The sequence below is a fragment of the Caloenas nicobarica genome, chromosome 1 (genome assembly GCF_036013445.1).
Source record: "Caloenas nicobarica isolate bCalNic1 chromosome 1, bCalNic1.hap1, whole genome shotgun sequence".
Classification (NCBI taxonomy): Eukaryota; Metazoa; Chordata; class Aves; order Columbiformes; family Columbidae; genus Caloenas; species Caloenas nicobarica.
Window position 1 is genome coordinate 103,923,174 of NC_088245.1, and position 17,803 is coordinate 103,940,976.

Consider the following 17,803-nt stretch of genomic DNA (forward strand, 5'->3'; position numbering starts at 1 on the left):
TAATTAAGTTAGTCATCCATCTTCACGAAAGAAGGGCTTTTGAAAGAAATGGTGAAGAGGGCCTGTGTGCCAAAGCTTGGCTGTTTTCTTTTCGGTGACAGCAAACAGCCTGATAAAATACTTTCACTTGCCCTCTATGCCTTTATGCACTTAATTATTCATGACTAGCTTAAATCATTGTGAGCAGAATACTGTATTATCTATAAAAGTGATCCAATTGCACATACAAGATGCAACTGTTGGGTTAAATTAATTCTCTTAAGCAGCATCGTCTACCCCTGCAATAAGATCCTCTTGGGTACATTCCTGAACCAACAGAGAACTCTTTGCAGGACCAGGTGGACCACAGCCTTAGCTGGCTTATACATGTTTTTAAGCACAGTAAAATTGTTACAGGCTGCTCTTTTTAAATGCTTTCCATCACAGTGGTCTAGTTGTTTTTTGTTTCGTGTTTTTTTTTTTAATCAACTCCTTGCCAAAGACAAAAATACTAGCATTTAAAGTGGATTTAAAAGTGAAATAGGCCTTGAAGTCACATACAGCACGTTGGAAGTTACGCCTTGAGGGAGAAATGCAGCAAAACTCAGTCTCAAAGTGCTGATTGTTGAAACTAGCTAACTGCAAAAGGTGTCCAAAGGTTTTCAGAAGAGTCCTATAAGCAACCTCAGAAGTAGTTTCTGCTGCAGTTCAGAGGACAGAGAAGCACTTCCCGCAGCTAAACTGGCAGAATTTTGTCAAGCAGTGACAAAATTGCAGCCCACTAGTTCAAGCCTTTTCCTGGTAGAAAATGGGAAGCCTGGATTTTCAGATCTTCTCTAGTGTGAACAGTGCAGATGCAGATGTGCGAACGCTCAGTAGAGCCCAGCCACACGGCTATGGGAGTTCTTGTCTCTGCGGGGTGGGTGCACTCCAACCTCTCCACTGAATTTGGTCCAGAATGCAACAGTAAGGACGCCAGAAGGAAAACAGGCAAAGATGGACCCTGACTCCAACTAGTGCTTAGGTCTGTCAGTTGCAAGGACACAGCTGGAGTTCCTGTCCTTTATTTTTTTACTCTTCACTACCCAGTGCACACAAAGAAGCTAAGGGAACCAAGAAGTAAACTGCTATGTCTAAAGGTCGTGTAAGAAAGCAATAACAGAACATGAAAAGAGAATGAAAAAACATACTCTTGAATGCCTGACACTTTTCTATGTAAGTATTTTTTCCACAGAATAGAATAAAACAAGTAGGGGGAAAAGGATGAATAACATTAGACATTTTTAGCAACAAGGACGATTATGCTGCGAATCTCCCAAAGGAAGCGGTAGATGCTTTACTGATTAAGTCATATAAAAATTAAACTTCCACAGCACTAAGAACATAGTAAACAACTAAATGGCAAATGTGCAGGCAAGAATATGAAACCTCTCCTATCTTTCAGGGGTATGCCACCATTGTGTTTGCTTCACAGCTTTAAAGATCTCTTTTCAGATCATGAATTAAGCAAGGTCAAAGGACACGAGTGACCAGGACTTACCTCTTGGCCGTCTTTGTCTGTGCCGTCTTCTGCGTGGCCAGCCACTGTGGAGAGGAACTGCAGCAGCCGGTGTAGGGTATCGCAGTTACAGGGAGGTAGAAGATAAATGAGAAGCTGTAAGGTGCTTAGCTGTTCATCTGGCTCTAATACTAAGAAGAGAAAAAAATACATTCTAAGAAAACCACTCCAACTAACCTGAAAGCAGAGCAAATACACTGTTCCCAGCCCAAACGAATGTGTGAGAATAGCTTTCTTTAAGGATCACTTCCTTTATAATGGCAGAAGAAAAAGAGAAAACTCCGAGGAAATATCAAAACTGTAACAAATACTGTTATGGGATTTTTGCCTTGGTTGGCCAGTGTTTTTGCTCACAGGTCCATAGGATCTTTTCCCAGCCTCTAAGAAAGCAAAGTCCATGCTGCCCACTCCATCACTGTCACTGGACACAAAAATTCTGCTTAATTTTCTAATTATTCATTTAGGAATAGCTACTGATATATTCAGGGCACTGTTGGGAAGCATTCCAGTCAGGTTTATGCTTTAGCGATTTTAAATGGGTTTTCTTACAATTTCACATCTTGCAGAGGTACTGGCAAACAGGAAAAGCAAATAGACATATAAAGGGACTTTCTGCAACCACCATCACTTTAACCACCTAAAACATAACAGTAGCCAGTGACAAAGGTGGGACAGAGGGAGGATCTCAGACGTGAGGGCTAGAAAGGATAAGAGCACATACCAGGCAGCAGCTTTACACTTGAAGGGTCCAACTTTGCTTTTTCCCAAATCTGTGAGAGTCTGCACTCAGGTCTTAGGGAACACATTTGGGAGTACTTAATATGATGGCTTTGAGGACCATTAACTATGATGAAATCTGAACTTTTGAAGCTAGGTTTTTGAAGTCAGACTGGACTTTTGGTCAGTGATCAGCTCTAGAAATTAAAAGCATTAATGGTGCTAAGATAAGCAGGATTCAAATGGGAGTCTGTCATCTGCTACTGCTGAACCAATGACAGGGCCAGGATTTAACAGATAACATGAATCACATCCTATCTACAAATGCAAAAATAGGTATAATAAGTGAAATCTTTGCTGTTCTAGTTTTCTGGGCTATACTTACACAGTACAAAAACCAAAGAAAGACCTCAGCAAATACTACACAAATATTTGGAGCATATCAAGGCTAGAGTATTAAATGCACAGAAAAGAAAATATGGTTAGTAAAGATCAAACTTGAACAGGTAAGCTTTTGAAAACTTGGTGAATCAAGATGCTGTAGAACTCACAGAGTGTGTTGATGAAAGGTGTATAAAGTTCTCTGGTGAGAAGTGGGTCAGGCATGTCACGCAGAAATTCCTTTAACAAAGCAGCAACATCATGAATGCTGTGCTCTTCGTCTAATACAACATCTATGCCCCGGTCAAACTCTTCACGTAACTGAAAAAGATCATGACACAAAACCACAGTCATTTATTGTCCCAGTTGGTACATCCCAACACAGAAAATACTTTAAGATGTATATGTACTAATTTTCACTTTCCAGATTGGACATGACTACTTTTTGGCAAGGTCAAAGATACAATTCATGTCTAATTGCTAATTATTCCATGATACATAATTTAAGGTTTGTACCAGACTGTAATAAAATAGCATTCTTTCTTTCCAGGCACTCTTTTATGAAAAAATGTGCCTAAGTAAATACGATTTTTGCAGAAATGCAAGATTAATATCAAAGGGAGAATAAGAAAAGCTGCAAGAATGGATTTCTTATACCACCTTACTGCATTATTTGTAGATTTTAGGACCAGAAAGGCTAAAATTGCATTTCGTAACATTTACGTTTTTGTACAAAAACATTAATAATAAGAGAATGTCAATATCCTCTATACTCAGATTTCTCTTTTGATTTAAGGCTGTATTTAAGCATAAGCAGTAAGCAGACAGGTTCGCTAAGACTTCATAGCATTTGTCCACACATATCTTGTTTTGTCTTCCTAATTTGGTTGTATTCACTAAGTGATCATTATTAAGGAGTTAAGAAACAGCAAACTAATACCATTATGAGGTATCGCTATTTTTTCCCAGCTACAGTCCTTACATAACTTCTGTATAATTCAAACGCATCACACTTCCCGAAGCAGAAGAAATCTCTCTCCCACATCCAATACTCTTTATGTAAAGATAAAAGCCTGCCTTTCTTGAGAAATTTCCCAGCACCAAGAGCAGAATACTTTCTTTGGGTTGAAAGCTCCACCTTCTATTCTCTTTTCACATTTTGAAAATAGTCAAGATGTCTTAAAACTATTTCCTAGGAAAATTTTGTTTCTTTGCTAATATTATGACGTATCATGATCTCACATATATCTTCTCGGAGAGAAGATACCTAAATCTTACTAAACAAGAGGAAATTTGAGGTATCAGCTTTCTTCACCAGGATTACTACAGACATATCAAAAAGAAGAAAGAAGGTAAGTCACAAACAAACTGTCTGTGATAATCTGTGGCATATCTTTATCACGGACAAATCTATCTTGAGTGTGTATAGTGTGGAAGAATGTAGAAAATCCCATATCTTCAGTTGTAATTGTGCTTTCATAACAGATGTGAAAGGTATTGTATAAAAACTACAGCCTCCTTTCTAATTTATTAAGACTACTTTTAACATTATTAATACCTGTCATTACTTATAATGAATGAGTATGCTATGAAGACCAGAATTGGTTCTTTATCTACTATTATGCTTCCCTCTGCTGATTTCTGGTCAAAGATTTTCCAATGCCAACTTGGGGATTTCATTTCGAGCTCAATTCTGCTCTTCAGACTGGTGGCAAATGTGGAACATCCCTGTGGATCACGATAAATTACCTCTATCCAGAAGGGGTTTTTTCTGCACTTACTGCCCAAAAGCAAATGAGGGAACAGATTAGCACTGCATCAGGAATTCAGACTTCACAAATAACTGTCTAAATCATAAACTGCTGTTAGTCTTCTGATCTGATGTCTTGTGAGGCCTATGGAGATGTCCTAATTAGCACAGTATCAGATAATCACTGGTGAAACACGGCCACATTTCAGGCCCAGGTATCATGGCTGTTAAAAACTGTATCTTTCTAAGTTTAAGCTACAGTTCTCTCGGGCTTCATCCACAGGGAATACTTTCAGACTTTGGGAAAATACACCTGGTGAACTGCAGCATCCACTGGAGCTCAAGACATGAGAGCTGAGGACATCCATGCTGGGAGAGGGGATGGGAGAGCAGAGCTCCAGCCATGTCACTCTTCAACCTCAGGTTCTGGCAGATGCTTCACCTCCAGAGCTGCCACCAAATCACCAGGCCTAGGACAGAGGGCTGCCCACCCTAAGCTCAGCAACAATGCTCTGTTTAAGTATCTGTAGAGTTTCTGGGCACAAGCTGGTACCCGGAATCCCGATATACCAGACCTACCACCTTGAGTCAACATTAGCTCAGGAATCTTTGTCCTACACCCCACTGAATGTGAAGGAGGTGGTTTGTGATACACGGATTTGTTCTAGATTTTCCCTTCCTGCTCACCAAACAAAAACCCTGCTGGCACATGCATTTACTTATGTATTTATTACGCCAAACTGCAGTCAAAATAGGGCATGTTCTAACAGGGGGAGGAAGAGAAACAAAACTATGCCTACTTTCTACACAAGAAAAACTAACAAACAGCTGCAAAAGCACACCAAAATCTGAGTACTGGGTTTGGCTTTCCATGGTTCAGAAAATGAGAGGAATTTTAATTGAATCCAGATTTCTCCATGTGTTCATGTTGACAGCATTTGTTATTGCAATTGCAAGGGCCAAGCTGATGCTTCCATGTTGTTTAATGAAATATATTAGTTCACCTAATTCAATAAATTAGTCCATGTAACAGAATACATAAACACCCAAATCTCTTGCTTTCCTCAGTGTTCGAAAACACACTAAAACAAAAACTGGTGAAAGTCACTGATGTTTGAAGTAAGTCTTAGTAAATGATACAAGCCCTCTGCTTTTTCCCTAGAGGCATGATGCAATTGTACTCACCTCAGAATGATAATGTATATTTTGATATTGAAGCTTGTAATGCAAATGAGAAACAACTTACTTTTCAATACTTTATCTAGTTCAGTGTTGATGTAACAAGTGCCTCTGTAGACCATGAATGTTTTTAGCTTTGTGTTATACCAACCACTCAGCAATAGAAACTGCTGTAGGAGTAGTTACATTTATAGAGTCCTAAAATTACATTCGGCCCTTTGAAGGCAACCGCGAGGCTGATGTGGCCCCCAGTGAAAATGAGTTTGACACCCCTGTGCTAGAGAATAAGCCACAAGCCAGCAGGTTATACTGTCCTACCAGCCAGGATTAAGTTTAGCTATTCAAGGTAACTTTCCAGAGCACCAAACATTATACTGTGCTTTTGCAACAAATAACTATTATTTCTGGGATTCCCTCCCTAAGCATCATGCAAACATTAAGCACTATTCTCTACTGCTCTAATTCAACCTGTACTCCCAGCTTCTGGGAATAACAAAGAACTATCTAGGGCTGAGGAAACACCCACTACTGTGTCTCTGGAACCCACTGTAGACTGTCTGTGCTCTCTCAACATTTGGCTGAGACTAGGACTTGGATAGGTCTACTCTGACTTTCAAGTTTAACAGAGGTAAAATGTGATATTTGGGAGCAGCAATGTGAGGGTCAAAGAGATTGTTCTGTATTTATGTATTTTCTCATACTTTGAGTTTTCCAAAAAAGATTTACAGTTTGGGTTTACTTTAGGAACTTCAGCTGTTTCTGAAACGAAACAAGCAGCCAAGATTTTTTTTTCCCTACAGTGTAACCTTTGGAAAATTTCATCACTGTTCTCTATTTTGATCTCCAACCCTGTACTACTTCTGCAGAGCAAAACATACAGAGACCGCTAACCTCATGAGAACCTGACAAAGATTTCACCAGATGTAAAAGATGACTGGAAATGGCCTGTTATGAGCCATCAAAAAACGAATAAAGTCTCTGACCCAGAAAGCCTGTATTTTATCAGGTGATGGATGGGGAGGAAATCACTTAACAGAAAGGAATCAGGTTTGTTTGTATCATAGCCGATGAGGGAAAAGCATATCCATATCCACTCACCTGTCTTACTCTCTTTTTTGAGCTTCCAACTCTGAATATTCCTACTGTCTGGAGACCTGCAAGTGTAGCATATCAGACAATTGTTTTATTGTTTAATTTTCTGCTGAAAATTGCATTGAACCGAAGCAATCTGGGCTATGCGTGTACTTGAAAGGATGAAAAAAACCACAATGTATTTCTCTACAAACTTGTACTTACCATGCTGAGGCAAAACTCAGTTGTCTTGGATTAAGAAGCCATTCACTGTAGTTTTTAAGGACCTCACATCATCTACCTGCACAACGGCATCTCTGTGACATTTCTTGTGATGCCATCTTGGCAGTGCCCCTGCTACTCCGTGAGGGACAGAGATAAGCAGAGAGTAAGGAACTGCTCAGCATTTGAAGGTGGCACTTCCAGGACTGACATCAAAGGAAACAGGCAATAAAATAACTAAGTACTTGGACACTGAGCTGTGTCTTTGGGTACAGGAAGCAGCTGGTGTCTGGGGTTACCTGCTGTGTCTATAGCACCTGTCAAGAGAAAGCTGAGAGTTTCCTTCAAAGGGACATGAGTAGAGCAGTCAGGTGGATTACGAGAGGGAAAAACTCTACCTTGGAGCTGTGGGAAGTTCATAGCATAAGAACAGATATTATATAAAGAGAAAGCAATAAAGAAGTACTGTTGTACTTCAGGCAAAGTGCAGAAGGTCTGCTTCTTGTGTCATTTAGACTTAAAAGTGATTCGGAAATGGGTGTTGCCTGTAATTCCACTAGAAATCAGTTTAAACCTTCTTCTAGCCTTGTAGATACTACCAGAATATCAAACAAACACTAACGTGGTTGTTGAATGGATATACTTTGCCGAGTAACAGAAACTGAAAAATCTGAGAGTAAATGTCACCTTAGAGATGACACAGTCTTTCGCAATGAGAATGTGAGTGCAAACCTTAGAGACTTAAGCAGCTGTGTACATAACATCATTTTACACAGACATTATTTGTAAAAAGTATGGAATTATCTATAAGCTTTGAAAAGTTCATAGTCTAACAAAAGCTACTCTGCAACATTCATTTTCTCTACTGACATACAAGAGATGATCTTTAAGGTCTCTTCCAACCCAAACCATTCTATGATTGTGTGTAAAATAATCTTGCAAAACAAATGCCTTTTGACAGCCATAAGGCTACACTTGCTTGCTAGAGATGTGTAGCTTTGCAGTGGTGATTACAGTTGCAGATTTGCATCACAGAAATTCAGACAGGACTCTGCCTTTTAGTTTTTAGTCTCAACATGACACCTCTCTTCAAATATTCTTCTATCTTTGGTTAACAGAAAATAACATTGATGGAACTACATTCAGCAAACCCAAGAACATTGGCAGGGAATAATCTGAGACAGAGATACTCATATTGGGCAAAAGCTAGAGGTTACCGGTTCCTGCCCAAACATACGCTATTTGTTTTACACTGTGGGTCGGCAAGAAGTCAGGCCTCTACAACTCTGGGACACAATCCCAGGGAAAACAAGGAAGATGAACAAGGCCAGGGGTTTTTATGGCTGAAAACAACAATTTTTTGTCATATAATGTTCAAAATGATCTTTTAAAGCATTGGTGAGAAACTCCTAGGTGATACACTGTTGGAAGATTGGCCTAAAGGAGTTATGCACACAGGCGAGTATTTTCAGAATCAGAAACTTGCATACGGCCTGGAACGATGTTGCTACAGGATTGTTCCCAGGACAGAAAGTCCTCTATTAACCCTAAAGCCAACAAGCAAACAGTAGTGTCCATCTTCTGCAATCTTTAATTTTGTCAAAGTCCACCAGTCTTGATGACTGTTTTGTGGATGGTGGATTAAAATGAAATTATCTCAGATCATTGTGTTGTGGTGGTACTACAGTGCACTCTTAGAAAATGCACAAAAATTCATACATTTTCTTTAAAAGAAAACCTTAATATAAAGCAAATATTTTAGTAAAGAGTGTTGTATAGAAAAGGATCTTTGTTATGACGGTGGGTTAAGTTGATTAAAAAATTTATCACAGATGTTCAAGTGACACAAAATCACAGTATTCAAAGGATACTCAGCTGGATAGCTTTTCTTGCCTGACTCAGACACTTTTATATTCTCCAAACTCAGCGTGCTTGCTTAAAGGGATGGAAGTCATTCATCTCAAATTTAATCATCCCCACACTTCTTTGTCAGCCATGGTATCTAATCTCTGTAAAAGCCGAGCAAGGATTCTCTTTCATAGTTTTCCTTTACATCTTTGGAAGCAACATGGTTTTCAATTACATATTGCAAAAGCTTACCATTGTTGTTTAAATTGCAGTCCCTCAGCTGCAAAAGCCTTTCATTCGGAGTCAGTAAATGATTTCTTTCTGGTCAAATTAGGCATCAAATGCATCATTGGGTGTCACAGTCATCATTACTTAATGCTTTGTTTATTATCTGGTCATGTGATAACTCTCTCTTGCTGTGGCCAAGTTATTCCAAATCTCATTAAAAATCTTTACAAGACTAAGATACATTAGGAGAGATGTTGAACAGAAATCTTGATTAACTATTGTTTCTGCATTATATAAAGCTGGTGGGAGGTTTGTGTCTGAAGAAGACATGAGAAGAATATTGGCAGGAGTTTAGAATTCCCTTCAGAGAGAGCAGGTCTGAGCCTGAGGCTGGGCAGGAGGACTCAAGCCAGGGACAAAATGAGTAGGCAGCCTGCAAGCTTTGTAATGAACAGGAAAAAGCTTCTTGGAGCTTAATAAAATTTAGCATGGGATTTTTTTCATCCTCTGAGCCTCTGTCTTCAAATGCTGTTTCTAGTTAAGTCTTGCACTGTAGTATAAAGAGTTAATTTAGCTCTTACACCTTAAGATCCACTGGTTGTGAAGAATGACTCCAGGCTGACTGGCACATTTCAGACTTTCATTCTCAAGGCATGGGTAAACCCTTGAGGTGTGGAGAGCTGTTCCTGAGGAGCTGAGCACTCCAGTATGAGATAAACGACCTCCAAGAAATGTCTCTTTCCCCATGCTGTATGGGCCAGTTTGCAAGCTTCTAGGATAGATCCTTAGTTTGAGAAGACATAATTTAACTAATTATTGTGAGACAGTATCTTTAGCAAGAGGCAAAACAGGAGGGAAAGTGTCTTGACTTTCAAAGCTGTCCTTGCAATTTGAAGCATATGTTTGCTTCTCAAAATACACATTTATTTATATTATAGTAAAAATATATCTGCCACTCCCGGGAAAACAAAATATTCTTACCATGCTTTTCCAAGTGCTGGCAGCAGCTATCTACAAGCCGGGGAACCTGCCTGTAAATAGGGTTCAGGCTTAGTTTCTTATCTCTTGCCTTTTCTTTCTTGCTCTGGGCTTCTGCTGGCAAAGAGAGCTGGAGAGCCTCTAACAATCGTGACTGATTGTCATCGAGATCTGTAATAGAGTCTACAGACATCGCGCCCTGTAAAATACACACATATGAACAATTAGTACAGCTGGAGAAATCTAAAAGTCACAGGACCTTTCCTAACAGCTGACCTGCATTTTAAACAAATATAAAAATACAATTTCCTGCACAGTTTTTGTAAATTAATGAGGTTATAATACCAGTGTAACAGGTGGGAAAATAACAATGGTAGCAATGCTATTATTACCATACTATTAGGAATAGAAATTAGATACTGAAAAAACTAAATGCTTTCCACTCGGCACAATTTTATTGTTATAAGACTGCACATACTGCAGGACAAGGATGAATCACGGTCTGCGTGTGCACCTCAGCAGTAGAATATTTATGTGCATGGAGATACATACACACTTTAAAACCTGAATCCCTACTTCTGCAATTTGGGCCATTGTGTCAGTGAAAATCATGCAAATAGATTTGCAACCATACACCACATACAGTTAACTAATATCACAAATACATACAATGGGAGAGATAATAATCCCACGTTATCACAAAGACACACCAGGGAAGTAGAGGGGTAATATTTTTTAGATAATTCCACTTCAATTAGCTTAGTATTTTAAAATCATTAAAATTCCAAGGAAAGCTTTAAAAAACTATGTTTGGATTACAGCAAGGCACAGAGGTTCAAGCAGTCCGTAAAGGATAAAGTAGCACAAGCAGCAGGAGGTTTATGGCATGTTCCAATGATCACACTTGAAAAATAAGATTATTTTTTTTAAACCACAAGATTACTGTCACTTTAAAATAACCATTTCCCTCAGTTGTTATTAAACCTACCAGGTGGAAACACTTTAGGGGATATCGAGGCTTATAAATAATAGTAAAGCAAAAAGAAAAAGATCAGGTTTCATTGTCATTACAAATAACTACTGCAAATTATTTTCTTTCTTTCTGAAACAAAGGATATAATTTACCGTAACATAAAATGTACTGTACAAGGATCTAGCACGTCATCCTAAGAAATAATGAAGAAAATGTAAATTCCCATTCAAAACTTCGATGATAAGTTGAATTTCTTAAAAGCATGCTGTTCTGCTGACAGGTATCATAGACTGCTGATGAGATGTCTACGTCTATTAAATGAGAACTGTACAACTGTTAGTGAATTTCAAGCTCTAGAAGTATTGTCTTCCATCAGTCTAGACAACTGATCTTTACCATGATTTCTAACTTATAGGCAACTCATACAACATCCACTGAGATTTAAAATAATTTTTTTAGTTAGTAATATCCCTTTTTTTAAAAAATAAAAGCATCTAACTTATCAGGTGTAGTTCTGTTTCTTGTAAGTCATGGAAGACTTATAAATAAAACACAGTGATTTTTTTAGACCCACATCTCTAAACAATTACTAGTCCCTTTAGAATGCAACTTTGACCTTGATTTCTGATGTCTCTCAGAAAGGCACCTGTTTGATTCCCTTTACCATTTCTTACCAACAAAACACACCAAACCAAAGAAGAATCTTTGGCTATGATCCATGTGTGTAAAATTCAAACAGAACATTTTTTCTACTTTGTTTTTAAGAATTTGGGGTTTCACACATCAAAATTAGTCGACTGAGACTGAAAACTCTAACACCACCCTCACTACTCCCAGGCAACTCCTATATGACAGGTGCCCTCCTTTATACTCTGCCTTTACTGGTCTTGCCCTGTCTGCAAAGCATCCTGGCGTCATGAACCATTATTATCACAGAGTCACTTAAGTCGGATTCAGATCCCTAAAATAGACGTAATAGTCAGTTCACCATTATCCTTGGGCATTTTATCAAAGTTGTGGATTAACTGGGGCACAGAGCTGGCTTTAGGAAGAGTGACCTTGAGTTCAGTGGCTGAAGTATGGCACTGCCTGGCAAAAACAAGTCCAGGCCAGCTCTGATTTTAAACGTCAAAGTGCACAGGAGAACACTACCAATATACTCCACGCATCCAGCTCTAACTCAGCCAGACCTACTAATTTGGGCTCAGCCAGACCCCTATGACCGCTAAAGGGTGATGCAGGAGATCACGCTCATTGCTGACCACTACTCCAGGAGTATTAACACAGACACGGTGCTACTTGGACTGCAATGTCCATCGACTGAAGAAAAATCACGTTCCACCTACTAGGCGTTACCTTTGCACATAATGCACCAGCCTCTGCTCCACCACCACAAGCTCAAAATCTAAATAAACTGGGCAAGGCTTAAGCTAAGCACACAGAAACATGAAGGAAAGTGGAGATTAAAGAGGAGATGGAAAAAGTAAAAAGAAAATTAAGGCCAGAGGGAAAGGTATAAAATGAAAGTCAGATGAAGCTTTTCTTTACTTTTTGAGGGTTATCGAAAGCTTTTCACTTTTGAAAAAATGAGTGATATTACAGAGTCTGCGTGGGATCAAGTACCGTCCATGGCAGATCCATTTTTACTCCATACATTATGCTATTTGAGTAGTAAAGCAGTATGACTGAGCTCCTGAAACTTGAATAAATTTTGGCTGCATAATACATATAAAAATAATGTATTAGCAGAGAGTTATAGCATTCTTTATAATAAGCACACAGAAAGTGCCTTGTTGGATGACCAGGGCCTCAACTCCCAACTGTTGGGCAAAAATCCTACACAGAAAATGCAGCAACAGTGGTTTCTGTCTAGCTCTTGAAGGAGAGATAAACCACAGAACTCATACCATGAGCTCTGCAGCCAGCATTACCTTATATCCCTTATTGAACGCCTGAGCTGAGTGTTTGAAGACTTGCTGGAATACACAGAAGTGAACTACACACTTGCAAAGAAGTGAATGTCACAGTGATAAACGATCCCTCCAATTTAAGTTTAAAAGGACTGCACTCCAGGTGTCTGTGCAGCATTTGTGTGAGAAGCTGGTTGAATCAGCTGCATGTACTAATGATTTTTTTTTTTAAGCATTTGCCTTAATATAGTTGAAAATAAACAGTGCAACACTGCCCAAGAGATAAAACAGAAGTGCAGACTTCCTTACCATCCCCTACAAAACCTCAGGGGAGTAGATTAAAGTACACAGAAGGATAAAAGCCAAAGACAGACAAGATATGGGACATGAGTTGATATTAATGTTAAATAATTGACAATTTATGAAATACATTACTCGATAACTGAGAGAAAATGCCAACTCACTCCATGTTAGTCTACTCTTACTTCTCTGTAGGCAAACCATGTGCTACTGCATCTCCTTGGTTATGGACTAAAGGCTCAAATTCAACACCCTGAAAGCTGCAATCCTGGTATTAACAAAAAAAATTGCAAACCAAACAAGCATAATCCCCATAGACTTCTAGCAACTTGGTCCTGAGGGAGCTCTATCCCTTGGATGTAACAAAGGATCCAGGTTCCTTCTGCTTGCTGGCTGGTCAAATCCACATCAGAGATCTGACCGCATTTGGTGAAAGGAACAGCAGATGACCCATACCAGTCACATGAATTTTCTTTCCCTCATATGAAAACAGGTTCTGAAGCCAATGAGTGTATATGCCAAATTCCTATTTTTTGTCACTGCCTGTGCCAAATTCTGAAGAAGCTGGCAGGTTTCCGTTCACACTTATATTCCAGTGTACTTTGCACTTTCATGTGAACACAACTGCATGTTCGTATGGTCTGGACAGGCCAATAGATGTGCATTATGCACATACAAGAATGCAAACATCTTCAAATATCATGCGCTCAGCCATTTGCAGACACAATGCAGATTCTTCAAGCTTCAGCTGACAGCTAGACAGAAAGAAGGCAGGTCACGGGGCTCTTCAATCTTCTTTTAATTTGCAATTTACTCCAGTTCTGCAACAACACCATGGCTTGAAGAGCCTTACACAGAAATTATCTAAAGTAGGTTTTATCCTAGGGATGAAAGAGGGTGAGTATCCTAAGAAAATATTTTCTTTTCCAGGGTCTGTTCTTGTACCCCAAATTCTTTCTCAGATTACTTAACAGAGCTTTTACTGAAAGTATTTTCTTATGCAGTTTTGCTCCCTCCATTGCGAAGGAAATTAAAAAGTGGTAATTTTAAAACGTCTATTCCATGGCAACAAAACAAACAAAAAAATCTGCTTCTGTTACTACCTATAGCACTGGAAAACTAGAAAGCCCCAAGTGTAAAATTTTCTTAGAAGGAACAGAACCCTGCAAACAAATGGTCTACCAGATACCTATTTCATATGCAGGATTAACATTCAATCCAAACCACCTCACTTTGTTCTGCTGTCAAAGGCATCTGTGTAGCCCGTATGCAGAAATGTCCTTCAAAGAACCTGGTGCAGATTTGCTCTGACAACTTCTTACTTACCACCAAGGACATGATCAGAATTAGGACACGAGGATTTTTATTAATATTAGGATAGGGATTAAGAGTCAGATTTATTTCCAAGTTTGTGGAGCTAGATTAACGTAAGCATACATACAAATATCAATCACATCGGTTTAATCTTCCCCAACTGGAAAAATTATGTTGAAGATGGGTGCAATTTGTTAAAACTAAAGGAGGTAGATAAAGGGAGTGAACAGGAAGACTTCTAAATAATCCGTCTGTCACTTTGTGATCTGTAACAGACTTGCACAGTCCATATGATTTTTCCCCACCAGCACCAGAGAAAGATTTCCACTACAGCTAGAATTTTCTAGTATTGACCAAGCTGGCTTCCACCTGAAAAAAAAAAAATCACTGTTTGAACATGACAGCAGAAATATTCCACAATCCACAGACAGAACAAGGTTTTTTCCTGCTCTAGCTAGACCCTCTGGACCTTCTGGCGTGCACCACACCCTGATGGGTCTACTTACACGCCTCCTTGCTCGTGGCGCTGGCTCAGGTGTGTTAGGAGAAGTGGATTCGTTTGGTGTTTCTGAGGTTGAGCTAAGAGATGAGTTACTGCTTGAAAGTTCTTTGTTCTGCCTTTTAGTTCCGAATGGCAAGAGAAAGGCCACAAAATCGGAAACATCTTTTTGCTCTTCTCTCTGAGAGTCTTGCTTGAGCTTGTAGGCCCGGTCATTAGCAATCACTTGGGACAAGGGCATTCCAAAAGCCTGGGGAATAAATTCTGCAACAACAACAACAAAAATAGTATTTACCGAACATCTGATATTTATTTAGTGCAAAAAGAATCAAGTATTAAGCTGTTAAAAATAAAACCATCTGAAGTCCATTTAAATATATAATAATTCCAATGAGGTACTGGATTGCATAATAACAACAACATTCAAACAATAAAATAATAGTGGAGACATGCCAGGTAATTGTAGCCCATGGTATCTGAATCCTGTTTCCAGTTGGATCATGCAAGATACACCACACAGAATCTTGGAAAATCACTTGGGAGCAGATCTAATTAAGATCTTCACTTCCATTGAAAGCAACTGGAAGTCAGGCACCTTTGGCTACATCTTGAAGCTGTAGAGAGCCATCAGAGGCTCTGGTAACCTAACCCTGAGACTAAGGGGCCTGGCTGGACCATGCCAGAGCTCTCTCGTGTTGCAGACCCCTTCACCGGGTTTCTTTCTCACAAATGCTGTAGGGCACCAAAGTCAAGGGGTACAGGCATGTGCATGGATCTCATTAAAGGTCAGGAGGGTAGGAACCCACCTGCACAGGGTGCTTGTAAGTGCATTCACTATTCGGCCGAAGCCTTCAAGGATATGGTTTTAAATATGTACAAGAACTACACTGCTTTAACTTACTGGTAAGATTAAACCAGTTTAATAGCGGCATATCAGTATAAAGGTCCTTGTAACAGTACAAAAATATACATGGGCATATGGAAATACAGGAGAATATAGGTTTCTCTCAACTAACAAAAAGAACATAATCCCATCCCAAATCAATATAACTATAATGTACAAAACAAGCATATCCTTCAGGTCTCAAAGTAAAATGCTCAAATATTTTACAAAACAGAAAAATGCTCTACAGTGAATCAGCCAACAACAACTAACATTGAAGTTCTCCTCATTAAGTTTCAAATCTAGACCTGTCTGAGATTAATAGAACCAAAACCATTGGGTCAGACTGACAACTAGAACTGTTTTGTGCTCAAATGGAATGAAAAAATAGCTGTTGACTCTATCCATCTAGGTTCCAGCTTCAGACCTGCCCACATGAAGAATAAACAGAGCACCAGAGATCAAAAGCAACATGCTGGGTGGTTTTTTGTTTGTTTGTTTTGGTGGTTTTTGTTTGTTTGTTTTTAAGTATGAAAAAAGGAACAACAAGAAAAAAAGCAAACAAAAAATCCTTATATACTGTCCTCTTTCACCACAATCATCTAAATGATTAAAGGCCAAAGTTCCTCCTGAGACTTAAAGTCTGACTATATCTTTGATGACACTTTTGAATTTTATCTAGGCTTGCATTAACATTAAGATTAAAGTAAGACATTGCAGAGTATATTTTATGAATCTCGAATGAGGACACTATTAGCCTATCATACCAAAGAGACAAGGGCTGTTGTTCTGATTTGGTGAGTAACATTACTGCTCTTTAACAGTATGAAATGTTAAGACATGAGCTAACTTTGGTGGCCAGAGAAAACTAAATAAGGAAGCAGAGCCTCACATATCAAGCAAGCCTGGAGGTGACCTGTGAGTCCAATGACATCTAAAACCATCTGCACTTAATTTAGGACAAGAAAGAACATCAGCACATGGGTACCAAGCAATGTGGGGATTGCCATTTCTAGGAGTCCAGAATTAGACCCATTCCTCCTGTACCTAGCAGTGTGTGCCTATAAAATGATCAGAGTATTAATGTTAAAAATTTTTACTGTTCTGAATTATCTTCCCAATGAACATTTAAGACCACAAACTTTGAAACACACATACACAACATGTCTTCCCTTCTGGCTACCTAGCTGAGTACTTTGTTATACTTCCAGCATCCCTATTTATCTGTCCTTCCATGACATCTCTTCAGAAAAGTCACTGAGCCAAATGAAATCCTCAACATGAAATATTTCTCTGGTTTTGGCTCACAGCCACTCGTGCTTCAAATGGGGATAGGACAGTAGTGTGCAGCCTGGTGACCCCCAAAAGCATGCTGATGCCATTGATCCTACAGCACTAGGATCAAGTGGGACAAAAATCAGCAGGAGATGAGATCTCAGCACTGCTTCATTAAAACAATTTCATTAAAATGACCTGACTTCATTATATAAAGGCTGGTATTTTGAGGTAAGTGTGGCGCCTCCTTGAAAATTCTCAGGTGTGGGATGGCAGGTTTTTAATTGTTTTTGCTCAACGTGTCTGTGGAGCAGTGAAAAGACACCAAGCCTCTACTCCAGGCTGCTTTGCGGTAGGCCTCCTTCTCAGAGGACATGAACCGCTTCCCCGATTTCTCAATGTCTGGCAGAGATGGGGAACTGGATAAAAACCAACTGGCTGATTTTCAGACTAAATACGGATGGAAGTGATGCTGGCTGGCAGTGGTAATTACATTAAAGAATTGGCAAAACCAGTAACTTTTTGCTCATTTGTTGAAATTAAGAGAACTGATTGTACCCTCTGCAGACTGGCTACAGCTTCAAGTTCCCACCAAAAACAGCGTGTGTGTGCCGTGGGAGGTGGTGGTGGTCGTGGTGGGGAGCATGTTTTGCCCACCATTCTTCAGAAGTATTAAATCCCAACAATTTATTTGTTGGACAGGTAATGTCATGTCCATTGGAGTGAATGCTAGTGCTT

At 39.3% G+C, this 17,803-nt stretch overlaps 1 protein-coding gene across 3 annotated transcripts in view; it reads right to left on the reverse strand.

The window, feature by feature from the left end:
- The window catches only part of ARHGAP6 (Rho GTPase activating protein 6), a 340,849-nt gene that overhangs the window by 16,420 nt on the left and 306,626 nt on the right, over positions 1 to 17,803 (reverse strand). For all 3 annotated transcript variants that reach the window (XM_065639447.1, XM_065639453.1, XM_065639463.1), the window contains exons 4-8: positions 14,915 to 15,171; positions 9,915 to 10,110; positions 6,663 to 6,718; positions 2,806 to 2,956; positions 1,520 to 1,668 (exon numbers count right to left, since the gene is read on the reverse strand). In XM_065639447.1, coding sequence (XP_065495519.1) covers positions 1,520 to 1,668; positions 2,806 to 2,956; positions 6,663 to 6,718; positions 9,915 to 10,110; positions 14,915 to 15,171 — 809 coding nt within the window. The remainder of the gene's footprint in view (positions 1 to 1,519; positions 1,669 to 2,805; positions 2,957 to 6,662; positions 6,719 to 9,914; positions 10,111 to 14,914; positions 15,172 to 17,803) is intronic.